The 24275-nt window shown below is 38.3% G+C and overlaps 2 protein-coding genes and 1 long non-coding RNA gene across 3 annotated transcripts; all 3 read left to right on the forward strand.

Annotated features, from left to right (window-relative positions):
* The first annotated feature begins 840 nt into the window (after window positions 1–840).
* On the forward strand, window positions 841–16290 carry LOC138934928 (uncharacterized). The gene is made up of 3 exons (XM_070299081.1): window positions 841–1277; window positions 1348–1564; window positions 16108–16290. The coding sequence occupies exons 1-3, from the start codon at window positions 841–843 to the stop codon at window positions 16288–16290; spliced, it is 837 nt and encodes a 278-aa protein (XP_070155182.1).
* Window positions 16291–19434: 3144 nt separating this feature from the next.
* LOC138934596 (uncharacterized) lies at window positions 19435–20868 on the forward strand. The gene is made up of 3 exons (XR_011447154.1): window positions 19435–19839; window positions 19963–20164; window positions 20282–20868. It is a non-coding gene; the product is annotated as an uncharacterized lncRNA (long non-coding RNA).
* Window positions 20869–22284: 1416 nt separating this feature from the next.
* Window positions 22285–23314, forward strand: LOC138934595 (uncharacterized). Its single transcript, XM_070298528.1, has one exon. The coding sequence runs from the start codon at window positions 22605–22607 to the stop codon at window positions 23160–23162; it is 558 nt and encodes a 185-aa protein (XP_070154629.1). The 5' UTR covers window positions 22285–22604; the 3' UTR covers window positions 23163–23314.
* The last annotated feature ends 961 nt before the right edge of the window (window positions 23315–24275 follow it).

Raw genomic sequence — 24275 nt, forward strand, 5'->3', positions numbered from 1 at the left:
AGTCCAAATGTACGTGACAAATCGCGAAATAAAGATTTAGATAGATACACATGATGAAAAGAGACATCGAGATAGAATATAAAATCGAGGTAAAGAAGCACACCATGTCAGTATTTACGCAAAGAGTTCCGAGACAAGAGCTGTTAATAAGCACATCTTGTTAGCAAAAATTTTTGGCATAAATTTGGAAATATGGCGAAAAACAATGCTGAACGAAATCTGCATGAGCAATCTGCAAGGGTGAATTCGATAGAGGAGTACATTGCGTGGGAGCAACGATGCGACGAATATATCGAATCATTGGAAGAGCAAAGTCGAATCAAACGTCCACGATTATCGATTGGGATTCGACAATCGCTGATTGCTCGAATTGCACGACTCGAGGGATTGAAGCACTCGTTACGCACGCGTTTTGTATACGCGGGTGCAGGATGCAGCACGCGGCAACACGGATTGATTTGGCGAGAGATCGATACGGCGTTCGAGAGCTGCATATTGACTGGTGCGGTTATAAAGCATAATCACATCGAGCCTCGCCAATTTTTCGAGGATGCTAAAGATATTGTGCTCGAACACGTGCAAACCGTGCTGAAAAAACACTTTAATGTGAAAATTAATACAGTGTTCAATGGTGAATTTGTGACGGGTGATAAACACGCAAATAAAAGTATCAATACGAGAAACTATGAACTTTTTCGCACAACCGATTTACGCGAATGGTACGAGCGGCGCGTTGTCGAGCCCACTCTAGCATCGCTCGAAGAATTTCAGGAACACGATAGCGGGTGGGCATTATCGCGAATACTCGATTTAAATGTAAATATAAATAAATATAATCCAATGCGCGCGGGGTGCCACATTAAATTACCGCGAGAAATAACGATGAAGAGAGCGGTAATAAACGTGCAATCTAATGACAATGCGTGTTTCGCGTGGTCTGTGGTTACCGCTCTATATCCAGCTGAAGATCATGTTTATCGGGAATCTTCGTATCCGCATTACACAACAGTGCTGAATCTCCAGGACATTGAGTTTCCAGTGACTGTGAATCAAATTAAAAAATTCGAACTTCTCAACGATATCTCAATAAAAGTATATAGTATCGAGGAAAAGAACATTGTCCCGATACGTCTCAGTGAGCTGAAAAAAGACAAACACGTCAACCTGTTGTACGTGGAAGACAACAACGTTGGACATTTCGCGTGGATCAAGAATCTATCCCGCCTCGTGAGCTGGCAATTGAGTTGTGGCAAACGAAGACAATATATCTGCGATCGGTACGTATATATTTAATAAATTATATTACAGAAATCTTTGAACAAAAATTAAAAATTATTTCTTTTACAGATGTTTGCACTACTTTGGCTCGAACGACAAGTTACAATCACATACGGTGGACTGTCGAGAGATGAACGAGTGCGCTATCCGATTACCGAGCGATAAGGACAAGTGGCTCACGTTCAACAATTATAATCGGAAAGAACGGCTTCCTTTCATCGTATACGCCGATCTGGAGTGCGTTTTAGAGAAGACGGAGGAAGAGAGAAACTACCAACATCACAAAGTATTTAGCATAGCATATTATGTACATTGTTCGTACGATAATTCGTTATCTGCGTATCATTCCCATCGCGATATCGATTGCATATCATGGTTCGTCGAAGAACTTAAAAATTTAGCACTGCGTGTAAAAAGTATTTTATCAGCTAATGTCCCCATGGTAAATTTAACATCTGATGAATGTGAAAATTTTCATAGCGCGACACAATGTCACATTTGCGAGAAACCATTCGTACAAGACGATACACGCGTACGCGATCATTGCCATCTGACCGGACGATACAGAGGTCCCGCGCATTCAAATTGCAATTTAAATTATAAAGATTCTTTTTGCATTCCAATAGTTTTTCATAATTTATCCGGTTACGAGGCACATTTTCTTATCAAGGAAATAGCTACAGCGTTCGAAGGGGGAATCGAGTTACTTCCGATAACAAAAGAAAAATATATATTATTTACGAAAAATGTTAAACTTGCCGAAGAGAAATCGAAAAATCATATTAAATTGCGTTTTATCGATTCGTATAAATTTCTTACAACCAATCTCGATAAATTGGCATCATTCTTGAATAAAGACAAACTCACAATTTTAAAATCTGATTTTCAAAATTTACCAAACGACGATTTCAATTTATTAACACGGAAGGGCGTCTTTCCATACGAATATATTGACTGCGTCGACAGGTTGCAAGATATGTGTTTACCACCGCGCGAATCATTTTACAGTTCCTTGACCGGTGACACGATATCCGAGAGCGATTACGCGCACGCCGAGAACGTGTGGAAGCCGTTCTCCATTCAAACGCTGGGCGAATATAGCGACTTGTACCTCAAAATTGATGTCTTGTTATTAGCAGATATTTTTGAAAATTTCCGCGAGAGTTGTATTAAAAGTTATGGGCTCGACCCCGCGTATTACTATACTCTTCCCGGATACACGTGGGACGCCATGTTGAAGCATACAAATATTACATTCGAATTGCTTACGGATATAGACATGGTTTTATTTATCGAACGCGGAATACGCGGCGGTTTGAGTCAATGTTCCAACAGATACGCACATGCTAATAACAAGTATATGCAGTCGTACGATCCATCGAAACCTTCAACGTATCTCACGTACTTTGATGTAAATAATTTGTACGGATGGGCAATGTGTCAACCCTTGCCCTATGCAGATTTTCGATGGGTCGACGACGTATCCGATTTTGATACATCATCGATCGCGCTCGATTCGCCTATAGGCTACATCCTTGAAATCGATCTCGAGTATCCGCAACGTGTTCACGATGCGCACACTGACCTACCGTTTTGCCCGACACGCGACAAACCACCTAGTAAGTGGCAGGATAAGCTGCTCGCAACCTTATACGATAAGAAACGTTACGTAATACATTACCGTAACCTGCAGCAATGCATGCGACACGGACTTCGCGTTACAAAAATACATCGAATATTACAGTTTTCGCAATCTCCATGGCTTCGCAGTTATATCGAACTTAATACACAATTCCGAACACTCGCGAAAAATGATTTTGAAAAAAATTTATATAAATTAATGAATAATGCGGTATTTGGCAAAACGATGGAAAAAGTGCGCAATCATGTTAATATTAAGCTCGTGATACATTGGGATGGAAGATATGGCGCAGAGACGATGATCGCAAAACCAAATTTTCATAGTAGAAGCGTGTTTTCGGAGAATCTGATCGCCGTTGAATTGCGCAATCTCGAGGTGAAATCTAATAAACCAATCTACGTGAGTATGTGTATACTCGACATATCCAAGATATGTTTGTACGAGTTTCACCACGATTATATGATACCTATGTATCGAGAAAAATGTAAAGTCATGTACACCGACACCTACAGTCTCATATATCACATCGAGTGTGAAGATGTATATGAGAATATAAAGCGCAACGTCGACAGATTCGATACCAACGATTATGCGGTGAACAATGTGTACGGTATACCGCTCGTGAATAAAAAGATACCGGGTTTAATGAAGAATGAAAATAATGGCGCCATCATGACCGAATTCGTCGGGCTTAGGGCAAAAATGTACGCGTTGCGAATAGATGGTAAGAAAGACACGAAAAAGGTAAAAGGCGTCAAGAGTAACGTCGTCGCGAGAACGATAACGTTCAACGATTACACGCGGTGTTTGAACGAAGAGATTGAAATGACGCGTCAGCAGTCTTGTATAAGATCTTAATTACACGAAGTATACACTATTCGCGAGACAAAAATTGCTCTAAGTCCGTACGATGACAAGCGGTATATCGTACCTGAAACCACCGACACGCTACCGTGGAGACATTACAAAATACCGTTGTAAATAAAAATTATGTATATTTATTGTAAATAAAAAATTACGTATATTTATTGTAAATTAAAATTATATGTATATTTATTGTAAATTATATGTATATTTTATAAAGTGTACAATTTTGTTTATATATTTGTATAATATCTTTAATATTATGTATTATTGTTAACATATTTATAATATATTATTTTTATGTATCCAATAATTGTGCGTTGCATCAAATCCCAGCCATTTCACATAAACCTCGTCGCCCTTTTTGCGTATTACCTTTTCCACGAGATGTATGTCGGGATTGGCAACGCGTTGTAACTCGTATTCGTAAAATCCGCCGGCGACGGGATTTCCGCGCGAATCTTTGAGTACGTAGGTCACGGGATTAGTTTTCTGCACTTTAACGATCTTAAACACTTCGGTCGACCAATTTGGCGTGTAACCTTTGTCTTGTCTTGTCAAAGATGGTCTTGAATTTACTCACGCGTACCGGATCGCTTACTTTGAATCTTGCCGGTGCCGCAATCTTTACGTTGTTGTATACCGTATTTAAAAGTTTATCGGCGATCGCGGGGGTAACATCGATAGGTCTCATACCGATAGTGCGATGTTTTCGCGCATTGTACTCTCTAACGAGCCGGGACAACGCGTCGATACACTTGTAATTTCCATTAAACGTAAACATTTTCCACATATTGCTCTTTAACGTTCGGTTGAATCGTTCCACGACCGAGGCTTTCATGATAGAGTACATCGAATAATGATTAATGCTGTGTTTCTTCACGAGTTTCTGTACATTTGTGTTGTAAAATTCTTTTCCTCTGTCGGTTTGAAAATTTTTCGGACATCTTCCATCGTCTCGAATTATCTTTGCGATAGCATCAGCCGTCTCGTTTCCACTCTTACTCTTTGGAGCGGTACAGCCCACGCATACTTGCTCAACACATCGATAACTGTGAGTATGTAGTTGTAGCCTTTGTTGAATCGTGCATATGGACGCATCTCGACCACGTCCGCCTGCCACAGATCGTCGTATCCGCGTACTATGACACGTCTACGTGGGAAATTTTTTCTCGCTGGAGCATGCAATTCTTCCACGAGCAGCTGTTTTTCAGAGGTCTTTTGCGACATATTTGATCGAGGCATAATTTGTAATAATGAGATAATTCCTCCACATATATTCTTTATATATCTTTCTTCTCCTGCACTGAATTAGTTGCAGTCTGCGCGTGAGTTGCATACCGAAGCATTTTCTGCATTTCATCCATCATTATTTGCAGCGTTTGTACATTCGTCTCGAGCGTGATTATTTTCTTCTCAAGTTCTTCCTGTCTGTCTTCCAAAAGTTTGACACGTATTTCCACGTACTATTTGTTTGCTGCATCAGTATCATCTCCCGGTTGCGCTACGCGTCGTATCTTGCGCGACCTTGCGTCAAAGCCGGAGGCTGTCTGACACAGAGCATTATCGCGCACATAATTTCTTAGTAATCCATTCCATTGATAGTATGAGTTGTTTGGTGTTCCCAACGATAATCCAAATTTATTAATCGACATTTTGATACAAACAATAATGACAGACTGACTCGTTTCGCCGACGCATAGATTAATTTATAATAAGGCCAGCTTCGTAAAGTTCCTCGATAATTGATAATATTTCATTGTCGTGGGCATTGTTGCCGGCTTGACGCGAAGCTTCCAGCAATCGCAAGCGATCAACCAACTCGTTGGGATCATTCCAATGCACGTAATCGATCTTATTATCGTTTAACGTCATAGCGCGCGGTATGTTTGTACTTCTTCCAGCTTTTTTAATAGAGATTAATGGTGCTATTATATTTTTATACTTGTATCCCTTGTTACTTAACACTGGATTACGCATATCATTGCCACGTCTATGCGCATTTGTCGCCAGTAATATATTTTTGTATTTAATTTTATCATCGTCATTAGTGTTCCCATGTATCTTATTCCACCGATAATTATATTGTCATCTTTATCCACATCAAAAATTTTATCACCAAGCATCATTCCTTCGTTGCAAAATTTAACACCGTAAACATAATCTATACTGTTATATTTATCTTGACTCAAAATAGCTCCCACATATTTTTGCCCTAGTGGATCCAGATGTGTGCGCAATATATTTTGACTCTCGGACGTTTGTAATTGATGTTGAACCGACGTCACAAGCGTTTCAGGCGTGGTTTCAAAAATTTCTTCCACATACGGAGACGATCTTTCGTACAATATTTGACTCGATTGTACATCTTTTATCGGAGTAGAAGTAACCATATTCGATAATTGTTTCATTCACTTACGTTTCGATTGATTTGGAGTAGAAGTTAGTAGCGAATCGTTCAATGATATATTTGACCTTGTTCGCTTTGTTCCAGACTCTTTTTTAGATGCTTGTCTTCGAGCATACTCGATGGTTCGATTTTCGCTTCCACATTGATTGTATTTTCGACAAATTGTTTTAGAGGTTCGATAATTGGTTTAAAGTGCCTCTCCAATGTGACGTCTTCCTCCATTTGACCGGTTTTTAAAGAACGATATTTTTTGCGGATTGATTCGCTCGTTTTTACAATCTCTCTCGCAATCTTCTCACGATCGTCACTGTCAATCATCGTCGTCACGTTGCGCTCGGACGAAATTTTTTAGACGTTGCTCGATCGATGTATTGATAGCGACTAACCACTTTACAGTATTGCAAAATCGTTAAATCCTTTTCGATATCGTCCATTAGTCTGTAAACTGTCTTTATCAATCACTACAAATCCATACTTGTGTTGCCAACATTTCTGACAAAATGCGCGAAAATCGCCGTAAGACATGTATTTACATGTGTTTACATGATCGTTGTATACATGTTTCAAGTTTGTATCATCTTGTTTAAATAAAATCAGTAAATTTGCATTGTCCCGTATAAGATGCTTGGGTATCTTGGCATACGTTTGACAAAGATAGAAACAGTCGACGCTCGAGTGTCGACCCATTGCAAAGTACTCTCTTATCGTATCTTGCTTATCGCACGCCACGTCGTCAAAGATAAAAATGGAATTCGGAAGCACCTCGCTCGGTGGAATAACGTCACTATTATTAGAGAAGGTAAAATAACCACTTTCATCTATCGATAATAGCAAATTTTCCAAGTATCGATATTTCGGTTGTTGAAGTGATTTCGAATATACGTACACATTCTCGAAATGTACACCGTGTGGACTTTCTATCAAACTTATCAACACGTTAGTCTTACGGCAATTCGAAGGACCGCAAATGATACCGCGTATAGTAGTCGGCAGCATGTTTCCATGCTTGCGTATTTATTTCTCGGACATTACTCGTGTTTTATCGTCAAAATTTATCACTTTGATTATCGTCGCTTGTCGCGCGAACCGCATGTTTGCTCTCGCGAATCTCAAATCAGATTTTGGAAAATGAGCCATCGGGGCCCTATTTATAGAGGCGCACCGAATCAAAACCGCTCAGTCTCAAAAATGTTTCTTCTTCTATCGGTTGACAGCGATATTCTCGAGCTTACCACCGAGCAGTTACAGATTATCACCAAGATTGTTTTACTGCGAGACTTTGGTAGCTACGTGGAACAAGTTTCCCGAACATATAAAAGCTGACTCAAAGGTTCAACGTCATCAATGCACGCGACATTATAATTTGTCGTGACAGCAAACACATTTCGACGGTCCAACACCATTAATAAAAAATTGTGACAAATGCCAGCAAAAATTATAAGAGGTAGCGGTTTGTTAAATCGTGCGATAAACGCACTTCCTATCGAATTACATATTCCAGGCTATCAGTTTTGCGGACCGGAAACTCATTTAGAAACACGATTGGCTAGAGGCGATCGGGGTATCAATCCATTGGATGCCGCGTGTCGCGAGCACGACATAGCTTATTCCCGAAGCAACGATCTCGGTCAACGACACGTTGCAGATAATATACTCGCCACGAAAGCGCGAACGCGTATTACCGCGAGAGATTCGACTCTTGGCGAAAGAGCAGCTGCTACAGCTGTTTGGGCGGTTATGAAAGCAAAGACAAAAGTCGGTATGGAGCTGAAAACAAAAAAATCATCGATGAAGAAAAAGACTGCGAAAAAACGAATACTTCCTATAGCGAAGCGTGGTGGTATCTTACCAATTTTACCGTTATTGGGAGTTCTCGGTTCATTGGCTGGCGGAGCAGCGGGAATCGCGAAGGCGGTGAACGAGGCGACAAGGCGACGCAACGTCAGCTCGAAGAAATGCAGCGTCATAATCGCGCCATGGAAGGTCACGGACTTTATCTCGTTCCATACAAGCGTGGACGAGGATTCTCAACAGCGGTCAAGAAAAAAAAATGTCAAAATAAAAATGCTTGCCGTATAACAACCAATGTACAATTGGAACAACTTGCAAGACGTATGCGTATACAATTTTTTAGGGGTGTTTTCATGCGCAATAATTTACCGATAAACGGTGTACGGCGAAATGAGAGCGGTATCATCAATTTGGATGACGTCGATGGTATTCATTGGGTTGCGTATGCAAAGAGGGGATCGTGTAATATATTTCGATAGTTTTGGAAATCTGCGACCGCCCAAGGAATTAGTGCGATATTTTGGACAGAATGTTGCAAATATAGAATACAATCACACGGCCTATCAAAATTATAATCAAAGTATGTGTGGACAATTGTGTCTTGGATTTCTTCAAACGGTCGATGATCGATATGAATTTAAAGCCTGACAATTCACCGTCGCGACTCAGTATTCGTTTGACAGTTTTCCAGCATGTCGCTCACACTTACGTTGACCGGCAAGTGTAGTGCTCTTGCTGTAAGCTACTTTCCGGCTATAGATTTAAACGATGGCGATTACGAGCTTGGTTTAACTGACTTTGAAACGTATCATACGATATCGAACGTCGAACGTGAATTTTTGGAATAATAAATTTTATTTTGATAACGACGATAAGGAAATTACGATTCCCGAGGGATTGCACGAATTACACGCTATAAACGAATATCTCCGACATGCAATTTTACGACATCGATGCGTAATTGATTCCAACGATATTGTTGATGGTGAAGAACACGATGAATATCCAATAACGCTTCGCGCTAATCATACTACGCTAAAAAGTGAAATCAAATGTGTCTATAGAATAAATTTTAGTAAACTGGGCAACGTTGGATCGTTGTTGGGATTCTCATCAAATCATATATTACAGCCTCGGAAATGGTACGAATCGGATGTACCGATAAATATTATTAGCGTAAATATTATTCGTATAGAATGCAGCGTAACCACTGGCGCGTACAGCAATGACAAGCGCGTACACACGATACATGAATTTTCACCGAGCGTGCCACCAGGATATAAAATATCGGAAACGCCAGCACGGATCATTTATCTACCGATCGTCGCACGGAGCATTACTGATTTAACGATACGCATTGTTGATCAAGAAGGACATTTGCTCGATTTTCAAGGAGAGGAAATTACCGTAAGATTGCATATACGGCGGCGGCAAAAATAAAGCGTTTGATAAATGAAATGCTTGTGTTGAACAAAAGCACAGAGCACGCGAAAGACAATATCTTTGCGAGGGACAATATTTTTGCGGGAAGGCGAGTGACTGCTGTATCGGGTGACAATAATCAAATATCTGGTTACGCTAAAAAGAAGCTCAGCGCGTTGAATCGCGAGTTTTTAAAATCATTGGGATTCGTCGTACAAAATACTTAACAATATGATTGACATCTTGAATGTCGGAGGTAAGCCGATCTTTGACGACCGTATTGTCAAGATTGAGACTCATACGTACAATCCATGCGCCAACACAACGCTTGGATATAGCGACGAGATACGGATACCAATACAACATCAAGATTTGTACACGTTACCATGTGAAAGTTTTCTATACGTCGAAGGAAAGTTGATGGTGCGTAAAGTAGCTAAAGAGGGAAGAGTAGTATTGGGAAACAATTGTGTCGCGTTTATGTTTGATGAACTTCGATATGAACTCGACGGTGTGGAGATTGACCGCAACAGAAACGTTGGAATAACTTCCACGATTAAAAACTATATCTCTCTAACAACCGAGAAAGGTAAAATCTTGCGGAATGCTGCGTGGAATATGTCACATAATGCTGTTAAATCTTACTTCAATTTTTGCGTGCCGCTAAATATACTATTGGGTTTTTGCGAAGATTATAAGCGAATTGTGATCAACGCTCGTCACGAATTAATTCTGATACGTTCGCGCAACGACAACAATTGCATATTTGGACATGCTTCGGCTGAAGCTGATATCGAATTATTCAAGATACAATGACGTATGCCATATGTAATATTGAGCGAGGTCAATAAACTATCTTTGCTGCGCGCGTTGGAAAGTGGGCGATACTTGAATATCAGTTTTCGCTCTTGGGATCTATACGAATTTCCTCTATTGCATAATACGACCAAGCATTCGTGGACCGTGAAAGCCGCCTCTCAGCTGGAAAAGCCGCGATACGTAATCTTTGCGCTGCAGACTGGTAGAAAAAATGCTGTGTCAAAAGATATTACTACATTCGACGACTGCAAATTGACCAACGTTAAACTCTATCTAAACTCGGAATTTTATCCCTACGATGATTTGAATTTAGATTTCGATAAAAATAGATTCGCCCTCTTGTTCGATATGTACTCTCGTTTTCGCAAATCTTATTACGGATGTGATAATGATGATGTGCTATTAAACATTTCAAAATTTCTACATTGCAGTCTTCTCGCGGTTATCGATTGCTCGCGACAAAACGAGTCTGTCAAAAATTCCACCGTGGACATGAGATTAGAGTTTGAGTGCAAGGAGGATATACCGACAAATACTACCGCCTATTGTCTCATCTTGCACGATCGCGTTGTCGAATATTGTCCATTGACCAACGTAGTTCGTAAAATTACCTAAATCAGCAAATATCCCCTCCAATGTCAAAATATAAAAAGATTGAGATTTTGACGATCGGCAACAGTCGTACATCGTTCTTGCAATTGTACGGTAATATTATCAGCATGATCGCGCCAACGTTTGTGGATCTGCAGGGATTCATTATCGGGAGAAACTTTGTCGTGAAGGAAGTAGCGATATTGAGAAATGGATTTGTTCTCTCTCATTACTTTTTTGCAAGTCCCGTACCATGGCGTGCGCTTACAAAATCTGAGAGATGCCAAGCTTCATGGCTAATCGGACATCACCATGGACTTCAATGGGAGGATGGAAACGTTCCATACAGCTTCGCTAGGAGTTTGATTACGAGAGCTGTGATGGGCGCGACGGAAGAGGAAGATGGAGCATCTCCTATCGTGTACGTTAAAGGATGCGAAAAACGAGAATGGCTGGTTGATATACTTGACGATGATGCGAGAAACGACGTTATTATTGAGACTTTGGATGCGGACTATAAAGATATCACTTCGTTAAATAAGCTAGATGTTACTAATACTATGCGCTGTGAAAAACATTTGAAAAATTGCGCTTTACAAAATGTATTTAAAATATTCAATTGGTGGACGAATCATCATAAAGGTTCACCCAAACATTATTTGGAATAAACTATTGTTAAAATATATTTTATTCTCTTTTATTCTTCCCTTTTCCTCTTTCATATCCCAGTACGCGAGTATTAAATTTCAGTACATGACGTTAGATAGCGGCGTCAGACAGTTAATTAAGATATAGATGTTACATTTCAGTACATGACTTTAATATTTGAATGGTGTATAAATAATTGTTTTGTCGTTTAATTGTCGTTCGTTAGCCGTTCAATAGTCGTTTATAGCCATTCGATTGCCGTTCGATAGCCGTTCGATAACCGTTCAAAACCGTTCGATAGCCGTTCAATAGTCGTTCAAAGCCGTTCAATGGCCGTTCGATAGTCGTTTGATAGGAGTGGCCTTCACTTGGACACGGTGCAAATGGACACGTTACAAATGGACACGAGATTGTGCACACGGTTCAATTGGACACAGTGCATTTGGACACAGTAATTTTGGATACAGTAGCTCTTTTGGACACATAAGAAAATACGCATCGTTTACTTGGACACCGCTCAATTGGACACTGTTCATTTGGACACCGTTCGTTTGGACACAGAAAGATGCGCACCGTTCATTTGGACACCGTTCGTTTGGACACCGTTATTTGCCCACCGTTCGTTTGGACACCGTTCATTTGCCCACCGTTCGTTTGGACACCGTTCATTTGCCCACTGTTCGTTTGGACACCGTTCATTTGCCCACCGTTCGTTTGGACACCGTTCATTTGCCCACCATTCGTTTGGACACCGTTCGTCTGGACACCAAAATCTACTCGCGGACGCGTGCGTTCCCTCTTCTCCGCGCCTACCGTTCCGCCGCGGACCCCCTCCCCCCTCTCCGCGGACCCCGCGCCTACCGTTCCGCCGCAGTCCCCCCGCGTGACGTCATACCCCCCCGCGACGTCATACCCCCTCCCCGTAACGTCATACCCCCCACGGCGGTTTCCCCTCGCCCCTCACCCCTCCTCAGAGGACCTGAGTTAGAACTGGTCTAGTATCACTATTATGGTGCCGCCAGCATTAGTATTATCCAGGATGTACCGCGTGGAGATTGCATGGTCGGACCTTACACCCCTGTGTGTGTGTGTGTTTGTGCGCGCGCGCGCGCGCGCGTGTGTCTGTCAGCAGAGATAAGGACCCCGCGGTTCGTCATTCCCGCAATATTTAATGACTCCAAACCCTCTCTGCTGTGTGTGTGTGTGTGTGTAGACGGGTTTTTACTGAATTAAGTGTTCAAATTGTCTTCCGTCTGCTGCTTGACAATGATCTAATCGTAGATAAAATTCATTTAAAATATTTCGTCTCATTTCTGGTGAGATAAGATTTACTTGGTGTAGTATGCGTTCCCTAAGGTCTGTCAAGTTAGCAGGTTTCGTTGTGTACATATTGTTTTTAACATACCCCCATAAAAAGTAGTCCAATGGAGAAAGATCTGCTGATCTAGAGGGCCACTCTATTTTTCCACGTCTTCCTATCCATCGGTTTGGGAAAGTATCAGTTAAAAATTGACGCATACTACTGCATAGTGTGGCAGTGCACCATCTTGTTGAAACCAAATATTTTGTATATTTCCGTCAAACAGATTGTCAATAGCAGGAACTATTTGATTTCGCAATAATTGTAGATAAGTGTTTGTATTTAAATTTCCTTCGATAAAAAAGGGCCCGATAATACCACGTTCGTAAAAACCCGCCCACACGTTCAGTTTTTGGGGATACTGTATGTGGAGATCATGCATCCAGCGAAGGTTCTCGTCACTCCAATAGTCGCAATTGTGACGATTTACCGTTCCATTTAATTCGAAAGAAGCTTCATCGGAAAAAATGATATTATCAAAAAAAAATGTTATCATTATCGCATCGACGCATTATTTCATCACAAAAGTCATTTGTTCTATCGAAATCACATTCCGCTAGCTCCTGAGTAAATTTTATTTTAAAAATATGCCATTTTTCTTTCATTATAATTTTATGAATGGAAAATGTACTAACTTCAGTCGCCTGTGCTACCTTTCTTATCGAAGAATGAGGATTTTATACAAATGATTGCATCACATCCAAACTTTTATCGAAATGTGTCGCTGATTTTGGTCTACCACTCCGCGGGCGGTCGTTGACAGATCCTGTTTCTTCGAATCGTCTAACAGTTTTTTTGAACTGTAGACTTTGAAATTGGTTCACGATCTGCATAAGTATCGTTAAACAAAGTCGCTACTTGTTCAAAAGACCTAACGCGGTCCATATCCTCGTATCATTAATATTGTAATTCTTTCCCTTTCAATCAATACCATGTTGGCGATTACCGAAGGTAATTTCTTACTTTGCAAAAGAAATTACTTTAACTTGATATACTACGAACAAGTAATTTGTTATTTGTATGATGAATACGATCAAGTATCAAGCATCTAATAAATTTTCTTCGATAAAGAAGGGTCCGAAACCAAAAACCCGTCGACATGTTTTTTTGAGCATACTACATGTGGAGATCACATGTGGTTATCGGAATCTTCTTTACATACATGCACACACACACACAAATGCACACAGACACATACGCACACGCACACACAGGGGTGTAAGGTCCGACCATGCAATCTCCACGCGGTACATCCTGGATAATACTAATGCTGGCGGCATCGTAAATTCTAAAACTCATAACTCAGACAATTCTCAACAAAAATAGGTCGTGTTTTGGAAACGTCTCGCTGTCATCTTTAATACTATGCCATAAAAATGGGGTGTTCCATTTAAAAAAGTCATGTTGGCCTTCACCTCGCCTTAACGACTCCACTCAATGTCAAATGGATATGATCATTGAATACCACTTTTAAAACCCTACAACTTTGGTTGGATACATTTTTCTCATAAAAGTTTGGTTTTCGAGATATTTGACCGTTTCCAGACTTTTCTAACACCCTGTATATATATATATATATATATATATATATATATACGAAAGTTGTTCCGGATTGCCGTTCGTCGGATGTTGCGATCAGCTGATTGCTACACACGATGTGTGTATGGTGGAGTGTGTGCGTAAAAGGAAGGAAGAGACAGATAGAGAGAGAGAGAGAGAGAGAGGGAATGAGGGAGAGACGTTTATACACACGCACGCACGTATTACTTATTTATAAAAATTATAACTATTTCGAAATAATTATTATTTTAAAAAGCATGTATTATATACGTTATTACATTTTCGAAATCATTGCATTCACGATGCGAAAGTTTCAGTCAATCGCAAGATCGCAAGAATAATGTAATTAATAAATTATACTTGGGAAATATTATTTCTATTCTGCTCAAATCAGATGTTCCAACATTAAAAAGTATAAAGTTATTAATTATGATAAATAAGTAATTTTTTTAAGTACGTCATTATAGATTTCATGTGTTCTACCGCATTCGCAATGCAAAGGTTTTAGAAGATCGTTCCTCTTATCTCGCGTCAATCACGTGCCACGCGCCACACGCACGTCGCAACTTGCACGGTACATGTTGCGTTTCTCGCATCGCTAGGCAACGTAACAATGTGATCGCGCAGTCTCCGTGGTCCATCGCTAAATAATAATTGTGTAGCAGTTAACGATAATACGTAGTATGAAAATTCGCTACGCTGTGAGTGAGCAGGTGAGTGAGTGAGTGTGAGAATGAGTGACCGAATGAGAGAGTGCATAAGTGTTGTGTAAAAGAGAGAAAGAGAGCGAGAAAAAAAGTGTATGTGTACGTGCGTGCGTATGTATAAACGTCTCTCCCTCATTTCCTCCTTCCCTTCCTCTTCCTCTCACTCTCTCTCTCTCTCTCTGTCTATCTGTGTCTCCCTTCCTTTTACGCACACATTCCACCATACACACATCGCGTGTAGCAATCAGCTGATCGCAGCATCCGACGAGCGGCGATCCGGAACAACTTTCGCTAAAGTGATGTTATTTCAAATACATATTCCTGGCGTAACTTTAAGACATTTTCTTCTTTACCGAAATTTTATTTAAAGCGTAATTTTATGTTATAAAATAAAATAGTTAGCGACTTATGCGTGGTAATCACGCATCGGACGGTCAGCTGCGGCGCGTTGCGCCGCTCCTGCCTGCCTTCTGTACTCGACGCGTGATTTGCTAACTATTTTTGCTTATAATTCAAAAATTACGCTTCAATTCAAATTTTGGTAAAGGAAAAATCGTCTTAGAATTGTATCAGAAATACGTCATTTTAAGGATGGAAGATTGTTCTGAAACACCCTGTATATATATATATATATATATAATTATATATATTATATAATTTCCTACTTTTTTCTTTCTTTGAAAATTTCTTTGGAATGACTCTTTTGGAAGCATTTAATTCCATATTTTATAAAAATATTTTATTATTAATAATAATAAATATTACACTATCTGCTTATCTTCACTATTGTTGCACTATTGCATTATCTGCTTATCTTCTTTTTGCATCCTATGCTAGAATCATCATCCTATTTTCTAGCACATAAATGGACACTCCGAATTTAAAACTACGTACAGAAACCGCGAAACCGCCTGTCATGGCAGTCATCTAACCTGTTTGTCCGCCAAAACTGGGTGCTCTTCGCCCGTAACGTAGCAACATGTGTACATGGTTGGTCTCAAGTATGCGCGCGCAGGATACCATTTCTGGCATCACTGCTCCGAGTCTGCCAAAGAGCCATCGAGCGAGCCATATTGGGGATCAGCTTGAGGGATCATATACCAAACGAGGAGATCAGAAGGAGAACAAGAATCACAGATGTGGTGGAGCGAGTGGCGAAGCTGAAGTGGCAGTGGGCGGTCTACATCGCAAGAGATAACATCAAATGGACGAAAACACTGATGCAGTGGAGAATCCAGAAGAAGCGTTGGCCAACCACAACTAAGATGGCGAAATGACATCCAGCGCCATGCGGGCAAAAACTGGATCGAGACCGCTCAAGAAAGGACGACTTGGAAGGAGAAGGAAGAGGCTTATGTTCAGGAGTGGACGTCTACAGGCTAAAGAAGAAGAAGAAGAAGAAGAAATGTGTTTTAATTCGTGGATGTTACAGCATTAATACGGAGGACATCAGTCAGAATGCAAAGGAAAGATTCTATTATTAACATTTAGGTTCGGACTGGTTAATACAATATAAAAATATATTTGATTACAGGATAAAAAAAATAAAAATAAAATCAAAATTAATATATGTAAGTCAATAAGTATATATGTTAAAAACGGTTAGAAGTATAAAATTGTTCGCTCGCATATGTGATAGATTAAGATCAGGTTTTAAAATTTTCTAAGATTTATTGCCGTAACGAATTGATGATTTAAAAGAATGAAACATTCTTTGGAAAGTTTTGGTTTATATAAGAAACAAAGTAAAAAGGAGGAAAAATAAAATTATTCAATTAAACTTACTTTTTTAAATAGTAATCCAGAGGTGGAAGGGTGGCGAATTTGTACAGTGTTTCGTTTTGCGTTTCATGTCGTCATGTCCCGATGTTCGATTCGTCATTGCTCTGGAGATGATGCCAAGTGAGGACACTGGTGGAACAAGTGCCTAACTCGCGAATTACGATGCGAAAGCACAGAGTAAGACTGCGTGAAGCTAAAGACCGGAGAAATAGTGTCTAAATGTCTCCTCTTCGAGTTTTTTTTTTATAATTCTCTTTTCGGGGTGTATTCTAATTCTAATAAGGGGAGGGTCAAGTCGTGCACACACGGATTTCGTGCAACTTTAAATATGTTTTAGTACTAACCCCCCACTAATTCATGGACAAGTGGCACGACGCAATATTCAAACATTCGCGAGAAATTTGCATTAAAAATTTGTCGTGCGCTTTCTATACCGAATTAGCGAAAGAGGTTAACAGATAGCAGCATGGCGCAGAGGATAAGGCGGCGGCTTAAAACGCTGCCCGTTGCACGTTCGAGTCCTGACTTGACCAATTTTTTTTTATTTTTACAAGATATTGCAACAAGTGAGCGCATATGGAGTAAAAAAATTATTATTTAATAATTATTAAATTTAATACTAATACTTTAAATATAATATTTTATACTCGCATACTTTGACGCCTGTAACCATACAAATAATATCGGTTCGCAATACAATTAAAGATTCCATAATCATTTTTTTTTTAAATTCTGCCTAAATTCTTTCTAAAAATGACCGGTCAGTGCTCTTGTACTACTGTGGAAGTTTTTCTGTTCCCGAAAACTCGATTATGAGGCAGTTGTATCTGCTACCTGCGGAAACCATTATTTTCTATCAGGTAGAGGGGAGTAGAGACGCGGGTTTATTTAATGTGCTTGGTGTAAATTGACATTGTGCTTCAAATGTTTCTTTGATTATTATCATCCAAAAATTTGTACACCCAAAGAGGATTCCAAAGAGAATTCCAACATATAAAAATAAAACTATTTAAAAATGATTATGGAGTCTTTAATTGTATTGCGAACCGATACCAAAATTTGAATTGAAGCGTAATTTTTGAGTTATAAGCAAAAATAATTAGCAAATTACGCGTCGAGTACAGAAGACAGACAGGAACGGCGCGGCGTGCTCCAGCTGACCGTCCGGCGTGTGATTACCATCGCATGAGTAGCTAACTATTTTATCTTATAACATAAAATTATGCTTTAAATAAAATTTTGATAAAGAAGAAAATGTCTTAAAATTACGTAATGAATACATGTTTCTTAAAATAACGTCACTTTAGCAAAAGTTGTTCCGGATCGCCGGCCAACGGGCGCTGCAATTAGCTAATTGCTATACGCGATGTGTGTATGGCGGAGTGCGTAAAAGAAAGAGAGAGAGAGAGAGAGAGAGAGAGAGAGAGTGAGGAAGAGGAAGAGGAAGGGAAGGAGGGAGAGACGTTTATACACACGCACGCACGTACGCATACACCTTTTTTCTCGCTCTCTTTCTCTCTTTTACACAACACTCATACACTCTCTCATTCAGTCATTCATTCACGCACTCACTCACTCACCTGCTCACTTACTTGTTCACTCATAGTATAGCGAATCTTCATCCTACGTATTGTTGTTAACTGCTGCACGGTTATTGTTATAGCGACGGACCGCGGAGACTGCGCGATCACATTGTTACATTGTCTAGCGATGCGAGAAACGCGACATGTAACCGTACAAGTTGCGACGTGCGCGTGGTGCATGATTAACGCGAGATAAGACGAATGATTTTCTAAAATCTTTGCATTACGAATGCGGTAGAAAACATGAAACGTATAATGACGTACTTAAAAAAATTAATTATTTATTATAATTAATAACTATTTCTAATTTTAATAAATAATTATTATTTTAAAAAGCATGTATTATACATTATAAGATAAAATAGTTAGCAACTCATGCGGTGGTAATCACACATCGGACAGTCAGCTGCGGCGTGCCGCGCCGCTCCTGCCTGTCTTCTGTACTCGACGCGTGATTTGCCAACTATTTTTGCTTATAAATAAAAAATTACGCTTCAATTCAAATTTTGGTAAAGGAAAAATCGTCTTAGAATCGTATCAGAAATACGTCATTTTAAGGATGGAAGGTTGTTCCGAAACATCCTGTATAAAATAAAAATAAATAAATAAATTTATTTATTTTTATGTAGGCAGGCAAGAATAGAAAGAATAAAAGCTGAGCAAATAAAAGAATGGGAATAAAAGAATACAATAATGAAAGAGCAAAGAGAGAGAGAGAGAGAGAGAGAGAGAGGGGGAGAGAGAGAGAGAGAGAGAGAGAGAGAGAGAGAGAGAGAGAGAGAGAGAGAGAGAGAGAGAGAGAAAGCGTTATTTATTGAGCGCTCTGGGACGAGTCCCCTCAAGCGCAAAGACAATACATGTAAAATAGTACAATAAAATAAGTACAACCTATATGCGTGTAGTGTAAGTACAAGTAGGTGCGTATAAAGAGTATATGTGTATAAAAGTATATGTGTATAAGAAAAAAAGATAAGAAAAATGAGAATGAAAAATGAAGGATAAAAAATGAAAAATGAAGAATGAAAAATGAAAAAGGTGAAAAAGATGAAAAAGATATGCCAGAGAAAGATACCGGAGTGTCAAGGACAGCACGGTTCATGTCCTTATATCAGCTAACAGGCAAGCAAATGTGCATAGAGCTCCTGCTTAAAATCATTTAAAGTCTTCGCGTTCTTGATTGACAGAGGGAGACCATTCCACAACCCGACTAAAGTTCCTCTAAAAGAACGTTTGAACAGCTCAGTCCTACATTGTAGCTGAATTAGAATGTCATTCAAAGCCCTCGTTGCTTGGTCTGATGTTAATATTCTTTGATTAAAATTGGAGTGCAATAGTCTAGGCTGTCTTATTCGAAGTATCCTGAACAGTAGGCATCCAGCGAAGTAAGTTCTCCTTGAATCAATCTTAAGCCACCTGAGCCTCTCGTAGTAGGGCATAATATGCATGTCGACCTTCACGTTAAAAATAAATCTGATACAGGAGTTTATGGCTTTATGGAGTTTTAGGTTATGCTCAGTCATCATGTTCGTGTAAGCTGCACAGCAATAGTCAATGTGGGTAGATTAGCGTGGTTACAAGCTTGGATCTAAGAGCTTCCGGTGACAAGTGCTTGCAAAGCTTTAGTTGATACAGTATCGAGTGAATTTTGTTTGTTATGATGGTGACCTGCCTATTCCATCACAGTGTGTTCATGATCGTCACTCCGAGGTACTTAATAGATGTTGAGTATTGTACCGTTGACTTGTCTACTTCTATTTCAGGAAGAGTAGTCAGATCGATAGTCCTATCGCAACGTTCCCATGACTATTGCTTGCGTCTTTTCAGAATTCAAAATAAGCCTGTTGGCAGTCGACCAGCCCAGGATGGCCTTCATTTACCATCCGGATAGCATCAGGTAGATTCCTAGGAGCGCAGTGGACGTAGACTTGGAGGTCGTCGGCGTAAAAATTATATTTGCAGTACTTGAGCACACGCCCGAAGTCCGACAGGTATAATGTGAACAGTAAAGGGCCCAAAACCGAGCCCTGAGGCCTGAGGCACTCCAGCCCCAACACAAGACAGAGAGAGCGAGAGAGAGGGAGAGAGAGAAGCGCAAATGAACGCGTAAGTGAATATGCGAGGAGCATGAAGCTAAGCGATACGTAGTACATAGTGAGCGAGCGATTAGAAAGAGATAGAGCATATGATCGAGAGAGAAAAGATACTGCAAGAATGTTAATACGTACATGTATATTACTCTTACACGCATGAAAGAGACACAGATAGTACAATTATGTCGGCAGAAGCCGATAATAAAATGTAATTTTTTAATTTTTTTTCACTTTTCATATGAAATCATAAACTCCCCACTCCATTATTATGTACACTTTAATTATGGAAAAGGATTTGTTGATATCTATAATGAACAAAAATATTTTGCATTTTACCTAATATTCGCATTCTGTCGGTAAAAAAGCACAGTCCGATATTCTCTTAATACTTATAATTATTAATTTATGAAATTATTTATTCAATTTGTTTTTAATCTGATAATTAATTTGAAAATTAATGAATTCTAGCATTCTATGATTGAGGAAAAAGTTATTCTGACTGAAATGTTATATATGTATTATATATATTGTATAATCTATGATTCCATAAAATATGTTTCTTAAACCTCTATACTTAAATATTTATAATTGCTTGACTAATGCTATAATGAGGCATATTTATTGATGTGATGATTGAGTGATGATCTCTTTATAGAATCATTTTATAATAATTTGTTTTTAATTATACAGATAATCATCATCATAAAGTTATTGAATTGTAATTCTTCGTTTTATGGATAAGGCTTAAATAATATTGAAAGTTTATGATTATTTGCATGAAGATATTTCTAACAAATTATTATATATATCATATGTATTCTATGATTCCATAAAGTACGGTGCGTATACTCCTTTTGTTTTATTTATTTTAATTATATTCTTTATGTTTGCGCTGGAGTACTTATTATATATTTATCTATATAATTAATTAAAATCTTAAAGGTTAAGTATTAATATCGCTGGTTAGGTTAAAGTTCGCTCGCAAGCCTGTTCTTAAAGTAATCACCGGTTAGTTCTAGAGTGTTGCTACTACGTGACTAGCTAGTTCTAAATAAAACTTTCTGATTGGTTGGTCCAAGGATCCCCAATTCCTTGTGTAATCGATTATTATTACTAAACGGACTAGAATGCATTTAATTTCTAAAATAAATAACCATATGAACCTAGAATGTTAAGCAATTAATAATTAGAAATTGATTAATAACTGAAATAAAAAAAAATTGATTAAATAATTGTTTTATATTCCAGAGGTATAATGCCAGAATAAAAGCAATACTTAATTATTAGTTAAAATATGGTTTCGAAAAATGGAGGGACGTCACATTGGTAAGTAAAAATATAATTTGATATATGGACTAATAGTAATTGTGAGATTATATTTATAACTCAATTTGTTTTTGAACAGATTACATTAAGGCAGACATCGACTCTATTTTATATTGCAAATTTATTATTTTTGATGTTTCCATAACATATTTTTACAAATTTTAATTATATTTAAATAATGTGGTAATTCTGTATTTGAATTTCGCGCGTACATTTGGAACCAACTTTTGATTGGCTGTCCTATCATACTGTCGCCATTATGCGCAATGTTATGGCCTTCGCACACTGGACACGATGAGCGATGAGCGATGGGCGATGGGCGATATCCAATAAGAGCTCTGCTTTGTCGAAAAAATAAAGTTCTCATTGGATATCGCCCATCGTTCACCTCTCATCGCGTCCAGTGTGCGAGAGCCGTTACACCTGTATTATTACATCATGGCTGCGTTCGAGTAGCTTTTAGCGCTATGAGCCTGCTTTGTTCTTGTTCAACTTTCAACAAATAACAAAGATAGAACGATCCTGTTAGCGCTAATAGCGTCGCTGGGTGACATGTAAACATAGTCTTTGCTGAACGCACAATATTACAGAAAAGTAGGAGCGTAATCTAAAATTTATCTCTCGACATACGCTTTTTAGGAATTGGAAAGAATATTTTTCAAGTGAATAAAAATAAATATATATATATATTTGTGTGTGTGTACCCTGGGGTACCGAAAGGCGAGTTTAATATGTTTTCCATTCGACGAGCTTTACATTTCGCTGCACGTATAGCATGTAGTCAATACTCCGTATATCATCGTTGCACTCCGATCATATTTAAAAATAATATCGGAGCATTCCGGAGTCCGAACCGTCTCCTTCACGAAAATGATAAAAATTGCAAGGAATTGGATAAGCTAGAAGGAAAACTGAAATTGATGTTTACATGTAAAAAATGCTCCACGAGAAACACTAGGCTGATATCCAAGTTGGCGTATAATAAGGGTGTAGTAATAGTGAGATGCAACGGTTGTAAAAACAATCATCTTATTGCCGATAATTTAGGATGGTTTTCTGAAATAAGTACTAGAACAAATATTGAGAAAATAATGGCATTAAAAGGAGAGACAGTACGAAGAATAGCGGACGATAAGGAGGGCTATTTCGAGGCTGTTGCAAATGAAGAGTTCAAATTACATCAGAAAAACACCAGCGAGACAAAAGAAACAATGACAACATTGCACTCAAACAATGAGTGTGATGATAAAATTAAAAAGATTGAAGTATCAAAAGAGATAGAAAGTTGACGTCTCACTTAACCATGCTAGAACAAGAATAATAATTAATATAAGTATGTGAAATTTATATATATATTACATTTATTTGTATAATTTGGACACCTCTCTCTCTCTCTATGATGTAACATGTAACATTGATGAATGTAATTAAAATTGTTTGCAAATTGCTTAAATAAATATATATTTCACAAATTTTAATTGTGAAAAATGTACTAAAAAAAAATCTATATTTATATTTTGATAATTGTATTGTTATATATATGGATCGAAATATATATTGTAGGAAAATATTAACATTTTTTAAAATGTCATGAAAATTTATTACTCCGCAGATATAAACTTTATTATTGATATTTACAAATGGTAAAAAATGTGTATAAGATCATATGTATATGCAAACATCAATCTTGTATCCATGTCTTGCGCAAAGTTTTATGAAACAATCTTTTATTAAAAATATCTGATGAAAATATAGTTTGACAATACTTGTTCTAAAAAATAGATTTACAATTCATATCTGTTATATTTTTAGAATTTGTTAAATGCAGCGCAACTCTTATCTCAATATATAATAGCCTATATATATTACTTAGACAATATTCCTACCAATGGCAGACCATTAGTTTGGCACAAGGGGGACATATTACAGCCTTTTAACAAATTCCTCTTAAAATCATTATGATATTTTCTCTATGTACAATTTTAAAAAATCTCTGTGCAGATAAAAAAATATATACGAAAGATAATTAGTTATTTATTTCTATATATATATACTATTATTGCAAATGACCTGCAGTGATTAATTTACATTATAATGAATGATAGTGGTTTCTGTAGCTTGTCAATTATCGCCTTATACTTTAAACGTGTGTGTGTGTATATATATATATGTACATTTATATACATATACATATTTATATATACATACTAAATACATTATTTTAATCAAGAGAAATGCGATAGAAATTTTTTGTTTACTCTCGATAATATTATTTTGAATTATTCAGATCATCACTTGATACAGTGTGTGTGTGTGTGTGTGTGTGTGTGTGTGTGTGTGTGTGTTGTGTGTGTAATGATTGGATTATTCCAATCTGATAATGATTTTCAGAAAGTTATATG

Source organism: Polyergus mexicanus, unplaced genomic scaffold (genome assembly GCF_030449975.1).
Source record: "Polyergus mexicanus isolate NDT 795.1 unplaced genomic scaffold, iyPolMexi1.0 SCAF_7, whole genome shotgun sequence".
NCBI classification, from domain to species: domain Eukaryota; kingdom Metazoa; phylum Arthropoda; class Insecta; order Hymenoptera; family Formicidae; genus Polyergus; species Polyergus mexicanus.

Coding starts and splice junctions, on each gene's coding strand:
- LOC138934928 (XM_070299081.1), top strand. CDS start 841: ATGCGCGCGGGGTGCCACATTAAATTACCGCGAGAAATAACGATGAAG. Junction 1,278..1,347: donor AGACAATATATCTGCGATCG/GTACGTATATAT, acceptor TTTCTTTTACAG/ATGTTTGCACTACTTTGGCT. Junction 1,565..16,107: donor GAAACTACCAACATCACAAA/GTATTTAGCATA, acceptor ATGCGCGCGCAG/GATACCATTTCTGGCATCAC.
- LOC138934595 (XM_070298528.1), top strand. CDS start 22,605: ATGTTTTCCATTCGACGAGCTTTACATTTCGCTGCACGTATAGCATGT.